General features: G+C 45.2%; 1 protein-coding gene across 1 annotated transcript in view; it reads right to left on the bottom strand.

Moving 5' to 3' along the window:
• Positions 1–1,776: 1,776 nt before the first annotated feature.
• The window catches only part of lbh (LBH regulator of WNT signaling pathway), an 8,000-nt gene continuing 2,276 nt past the window's right edge, over positions 1,777–7,500 (bottom strand). The window contains 2 exon segments of the mRNA NM_200520.1: positions 1,777–2,889; positions 4,772–4,868. Coding sequence (NP_956814.1) covers positions 2,683–2,889; positions 4,772–4,849 — 285 coding nt within the window. The 5' untranslated portion in view covers positions 4,850–4,868 and the 3' untranslated portion in view covers positions 1,777–2,682.

Genomic DNA, 7,500 nt, shown 5'->3' with positions numbered 1-7,500 from the left:
ATTTCAAGAATGAGACGGAACAGATATCAGTGACCCTTTAACCGCTAAACACACACACACACACACACACACACACACACACACACACAGGGATTTCCATGAGCATGTATGTTCGCTGCTGGATCATGATGTACAGTAGAGGTGACCTGTGCTGACCTCTGACCTCAGCACAGTGATGGTGGATGGTGGTGCTGGTGTGGACCTGATGAAGCGCTGGGCTCTGGATGACAGCAGATCATTAACACACACTCACATGAGCTCTTATTGAACTATTCTTCATTACACTGATACTATGGCTGTGTGTCATTTCACAGGCCGCACCCTTCCTTTAAAGGGTAACAGGCCAAGCAGAGAGTTGTGGAATGAGACGATCTGGGCTACAGCCGCCGGTAATGAACACTAATAACATCACAATGACTTCATTATTAACTGGTTTCAGAACTCATGTTAGGCGAGCTGGAGGTGAAGCAGGCGCTGCAGAAGCTGGAGATGTGTCTCCTCTGACCCACACATGTTGACATCAGAATGTAAAGGTACACGTCACACTCTGTTTGTTTTCACCAGGTGTTTAGATGTCAAATTTCTCTATTATGAAGTCAAATAAAGCCTAATTCATACAGTTTAGCCTGAGTTTCCTTTACAATCCTCCTGCTGTCATCAGCGGCCGATGAATGTTGGGATGTTGGAGACCGTGGAGGATTCACCGGTTGTGTCTTTAAAATCACCTGGAAAACGATGGGCGCATTTTGAGGCTGCATTTGATGGAGACTTCCAACTTTTTGATGACGCAGCACTCTTCACATGCATCCTTCAGAGAATGCAGCCTCTGAAATGAGACGCAGCTTATATAACACCACATGCTGAAATTAATCTGCTGTGGTGATTCTACAGTTGCTATGGTGACACTGCAACTATAGTGGCTGATCTGTTGTCATGATTCTACAGTTGCTATGGTGACACTGCAACTATAGTAGCTGATCTGTTGTGGTGATTCTACAGTTGCCATGGTAACTCAAGTATAGTTATATAAACAAGTGAGTCAGTTGTGTAGTCTCCTACAGCAGCACCGTTTACTGCAGTATAATCTACAGTGTTGATTAGAGTTTGTCAGCTCACTGAAGTTGAATCTCCCTCAGTCTGACAGGAAGCGTGCTCATTTCAGAGCAGCCTATACAGGAAGGCAATGTGCGGTTAGAGTGACTAAATACAGTAATGCTACACACACACATGCACACAGGTTCTGCAGGAAGTCAACACACACACACACACACACACATTTAAAACCTTTGTGTCACATTAAGACTGAGAGAATGTGGAGAAGCGTCCTGTTCCTCAGCTTACACTGAGATGACAAACAAACACTGCAGAGACATTCACAACAACAACAACACACACACACACACACACACACACACAGTTTGAACTGTACTGTAGCAGTGCATTATACTGTATTAAGCTCAAGTTTTGATTGGTGAGTGCTCCAGCATACTGTAAAACTGATCAACTCTAATACACACTGCAGTGCACTTTAGTTTATACTGCAGTAAACACTGGTGCATTGCAAGATATGGTCTATAGCTGTAGAGAACTACAGTACTGGCCCATTTGTTTATAAAACAATCCCTGTGTTACCATAGCAACTGTAGAACCACCACAGCGGATCAGCTACTACAGCTGTTGTGTTACCATAGCAACTGTAGAACCACCTCAGCCGATCAGCTACTACAGCTGTTTAAACCTCAGCGTGTGAAAAGAGTGTGAGGAACGCTGCTGTGTAAAGCACTTTAAAGGGTTTATTTACAGAGAAAGACACACATCTACACAACAAGAGAAACTCCCTGAGTCTTTACAGATGAAGAGGGACGAGCAGACAGGAAGTGCCCTGGAACACATTAACACTGACATGTACATAAGTGTGTGTGCGAACGTGTGTGTATACTGCACACATCCGTAGACAACAGGAGACAAGCCACGATTCTCCACAAACACACACTACTATCAGACTATTTACAGAACAATCACACACCAGTGACACACAAACACACACACTCACATCTGGAGCTGTGTGTGCAGAAAACAGTGTAAATAAAGGGAATGAGCACAGGAATGCCGTCACTATCATCAATATCTTCATCATCTTCAAAAGTTCATCATCGCACAGGAGTAAATAATGTCACACACGCACGCACGCACGCACACACACACGATGTGAAAACTCCTCACTAAGCCCTCACTGTGTTCAGAAAAACACACACCTCACGCATACACACCTCACTCACTACATTCAAATGCACACATACACACAACACGTGCACACTCATGCATGCACGCACACACATTCTCACTGTATTCAAACACAAATGAACACTCTGCATTTACACACACACACACACACACACCTCTCTGCATTTACACACACACACACACACACACACACACACACACACACACACACACACACCTCTCTGCAATTAAACACACACTCCTCACTCACTGCATTTACACACACACCTCTTTGCAATTACACACACACACTCCTCACTCACTGCAATTAAACACACACACTCTAATTCTCAGTGCTGACGCAGTTCATAGGAGTGTATGTGCGTGTGTGTGAGATCAGTCTGCTGTCAGTCCAGGCCTGATCTCCTGTGTGTGTGTGTTGAGTGATTGTGAGCGTCTCTAATGCTTGGTGTTGTGTGTGTTCTGCCGATCCTCATCTTCCTCCTCCTCCTCTTCCTCCTCCTCTTCCTCAGTGATCAGGAAGTCCTCCGGGGGCCAGCGCAGCTCTCCGCTCTCCACCTCTCCCTCCGTCGCCTCCACCACGATGGACGGCAGGCGCTCCTTCAGTTTACAGCAGCGCTCGAAGTCTGACGGGTCCGGGAAGATCTGAAGACGAGCACAGAGACATCAGTGACCGCACGCGCGCACACACACACACAGAGACGCACAAAAACAAATCTGTCTTTCTCACACAGTGTCTCACTCTCACACACTCTCCACATCGGTGTGTTTATCTTTCTCCGCCTGTCGTCTGGTGTGGAGCTCTGGATGAAGCTCAGGGTATTTTTAGCCGGCCATCATTCAGTGACATACATGGAAACCAATAACACACTCTGGGCATCAGGCCAGTGGAAAGAACATTAGAGAGAGTGTGTGAGAGAGAGAATGATGAGAAAGAAAACAGATGAAAGAAGGACACACACAGATGTTCTATAACAGGGCCTGAGACCCTCGTCTGACCCTCGATCTATAAACACCAGCAGAGCCTGAGACTGGGGAGAACTAGAATAACACCGTGAACCCTCCGCCATGATGAAGATCAGCACTGCAGCTTTATACAACACTGCTGTTCCCATCAAGCCCTCCGAGAGCTCTAAACACACACACACACACACACACACACACACACTCACACACACACACACACACACACACTCTATGAGGCCTACACTGCTGGTAACAGTACTATGAGACTGTAGTAGGGATCATGCAGACTATTAACTACTGGTTTTGCTCTAAACGCCTGCTAAACTGGTGCTTAATAGTAATGTAGTGCTGATAAATAGTCATTACGCAAGTGTGAACAAGATGTGAATGGGATATGAATCGGGTATGGATGAGATGCGAATCAGTTTTGGATGAAAGGTGGATGAGATGTGAATCTGGTGTGAATCAGGAGTGGGTCAATTGTGGATCAGGTGTGAATCAGACGAATCGGTGTGAATTAGATTAATGGGTGTGAATTGAAAGTGAATCACATGTGAATCAAATGAATGGGCATGAATCAGATGTAAATGGAATATTAATCTGGTGTGAATGAGACAAAATGGACATGAATCAGATGAATGGGATGTGAATTAAATGTGAATTAGATGAATGGGGTGTAAATCGTTTGTCAATCAGGTGTGAATCAGATGAATGGGATGTGAATTGAATGTGAATCAGATGAATGGGGTGTGAATTGTGTGTAAAGTATCTGCGAGTCGGATGGGTGTGAATCAGTTGTGAACTTAATGTTAATCCGGTGTGAATGACACATAACGAGCTTGAATCAGATGAAGGTGGTGTGAATCGCTTGTCAATCAGGTGTGTATCAGATGAATGGGGAGTGAATTTATTGTACAAATGTGTGAATCAGACATTAATCAGGTGAGAAATTAATGTAAATCATGTGTTATTCAGATGTGAATAAAATGAATGGGTGTAAATCAGGTGTGAATAGAGTGTTAATCCGGTGTGAATGAGAAAGAATGGGCATGAATCAAATAAATGAGGTGTGAATCATGAGCGTGAATCCGATGAATGGGGTGTCAATTGAATGTGAATCATCTGAATCAAATGGATGTGAATCAGGAATGAATTAAATGTTAATCCGGTGTGAATGAGACAAAATGGGCACGAATCAGATGAATGGGGTGTGAATTGTGTGTGAATCCTGTGAATCAGATGTGAATCAAATGAATGGGTGTGAAAAATGTTAATCTGCTGTGAATGAGACAAAATGGTCATGAATCAGATGAATGGGGTGTGAATCAGATAAATGGATGTGAACTGAATGTGAATCAGACAAATGGGTGTGAATCAAGTGTGAACCGAATTTCAGTCGGGTGAGGATGAGACAAAATGGACATGAATCAGATGAATGGAGTGAGAATTACATAGATGAGTGTGAATCAGATGAATGGATGTGTAACAGGTGTGAATCAGATGAATGGATGTGAAACAGGTGTGAATCAAGTGTGAATCAGACGAATCAAGTGTGAATTACCTGAAATGTGAGCCGCTCCTTGCTGGGACTGAGCCTCATATCATCCATCGGTGCTGCGCTGATCATCACGTCAGTCATCACGGCTACACACGCTGAGCTGCACACACACAAGCACACACACACGATCAGTTAGTGTGTGTGCAGGTCATCGTGCTGCTCTCAGTGCCAGTAAGAGACATGAGAGCAGACCAGAACACAGCAGCGCAGGTCTCACACCACACCACACCGCGCTCGCTTTAGCACAACAACATACAGGAAACTGATCTGCTCACCACACTGGAAACCCCACAACACACACACACACACACACACACACACAACTCAAACACTCACACACTTGTTCATGTTACATACAAGTCCACATTTACTTTCTGCATTCAGAGTGAAGCAGAAATCCCCCGAGCCAATAGCAGAAGGACTCACACACACACACACACACACACACACACACACACACACACACACACACACTTCAGAGATAATCCCACATCCATGATCAGAGTGTGTGATGATGATTCTGCCTTCACACAATTTGATGTGCAAAATTACTGATTACAGCAGCGAAACAGTCAAAGTGAAAGTGTGGGGGCGCTGCGCGCACACACACACACACACGAACACACGCGTGCGCACACGCACACACAGAAACTTTCCACTGGCTGCAGCTTCAGCTGTTCTCAGGTCTGCCTCCTCCTGACCCCAGACCTACACATGCGTGCACACACTCTCTCTCTCTTACAAATGCGCACACACACACACACACACACACACACACACACACACACACACACACACACACACACACACACACACACACACACACACACACACACACACACACACACACACACACACACACACACACAGAGACACACACACAGAGAGACACACACACAGAGAGACACACACACACAGAGAGACACACAGACACACACACACACACAGCAGGTCAGTGTCTGGAAGCGCTCAAACTTTCTGCTCATTGGTTTTTCCACAGCAGTGCAGATTGATTTAGTGTCATCAAAGCCTCATGAGTCTGCTGGACGCGTGTGTGACGCAACACCACTGAACACACACACACACACACCACCGCGTGTGTTTACAGCATCAACTCTGAACAGCAGAACCCGTTTGAAGACAGGCGACACAAACGCTGTGCACGCCGTCAGTAATCATGAAGAGTCAAACACCCTCCACAGTGTTCACCTGAGGTGTGTGTGTGTGTGTGTGTGTGTGTGTGTGTGTGTGTGTGTAGGCCAGGATGCTCATGAACGCAGCAGATGCACAGAGACACACACTACAGAAATACACACACAGAGCAGCTCCACCACTGCGCATCTGAACATTATTAACCATGATTCAAGAGTTCACACTTAGCTGATGATTTATAAAAGCTTGTTTGGCATGCTGTCCCGGGAGAGAGCCCCGGGCTCGAGGAGGCTTCCTCCCGTTGGCAGAGCGAGAGGGGAGCCTGAGCTAGGTGGATCTCAGAACTCCCCTGCTGCGGTAGCTAAGGGAACACGAGGGGTTAGATAAAGGCTTGATTGTTATACATGTTGAATGTCTTTGAACAGAGAACCCGGGGAAAACACACGCGGACACGGGGAGAACATGCTAACTCCTCACAGAAACACCCACCGGTCCTGTAGAACCAGGGCCGGCAGTGTTCTTGCTGTGGGGCTCACAGTGCTAACCACTGGGCCGCCGTGCCGCCCAGTCAGAAGTAAAAAAGAAGAATAGGGGAGGAGGGGGTTTCTGCCAAACGAAGATAAAGTGAACTGAAAACTGTGATTATTTATAGTAGCTAAGGGCTCGTATGATTGGAAGATAGTGATTAGCAAATGCGAGACCGGCCGTGATAAATCATAAGGACGTGATCCTCTCGAAATTAGTTTATGAATAAACTTCACTTAATGCCGAAATGCTTATTTTTAACCCAGAGGAGAGGAGAGGAGAGCAGCGTCCTGTAACTCCATCATGACTGACACTCCTGATGCCCGGCGGTTATCCTGACAGCGGCTCCATCACTGTTCCTTTATGAAGAGAACAGAAGCTTGACCATGGAGAGACTGAACACCCCTGCAGAATCACCAAAGAGGACACTAACATACATCTATACTTCTGATATACATCTATACTACAGAGGAGACCGATATACATCTATACTACAGAGGAGACCGATATACATCTATACTACAGAGGAGACCGATATACATCTATACTACAGAGGAGACCGATATACATCTATACTACAGAGGAGACCGATATACATCTATACTACAGAGGAGACCGATATACATCTATATTACAGAGGAGACCGATATACATCTATACTACAGAGGAGACCGATATACATCTATACTACAGAGGAGACCGATATACATCTATACTACAGAGGAGACCGATATACATCTATACTACAGAGGAGACCGATATACATCTATACTACAGAGGAGACCGATATACATCTATACTACAGAGGAGACCGATATACATCTATACTACAGAGGAGACCGATATACATCTATACTACAGAGGAAACGATATACATCTATACTACAGAGGAAACGATATACATCTATACTACAGAGGAGACCGATATACATCTATACTACAGAGGAGACCGATATACATCTATACTACAGAGGAAACGATATACATCTATACTACAGAGGAGACCGATATACATCTATACTACAGAGGAGACCCATATACATCTATACTACAGA

This window comes from Danio rerio, chromosome 13, assembly GCF_049306965.1.
Source record: "Danio rerio strain Tuebingen ecotype United States chromosome 13, GRCz12tu, whole genome shotgun sequence".
NCBI classification, from domain to species: domain Eukaryota; kingdom Metazoa; phylum Chordata; class Actinopteri; order Cypriniformes; family Danionidae; genus Danio; species Danio rerio.
This window is presented reverse-complemented; position numbering and strand designations above follow the sequence as displayed.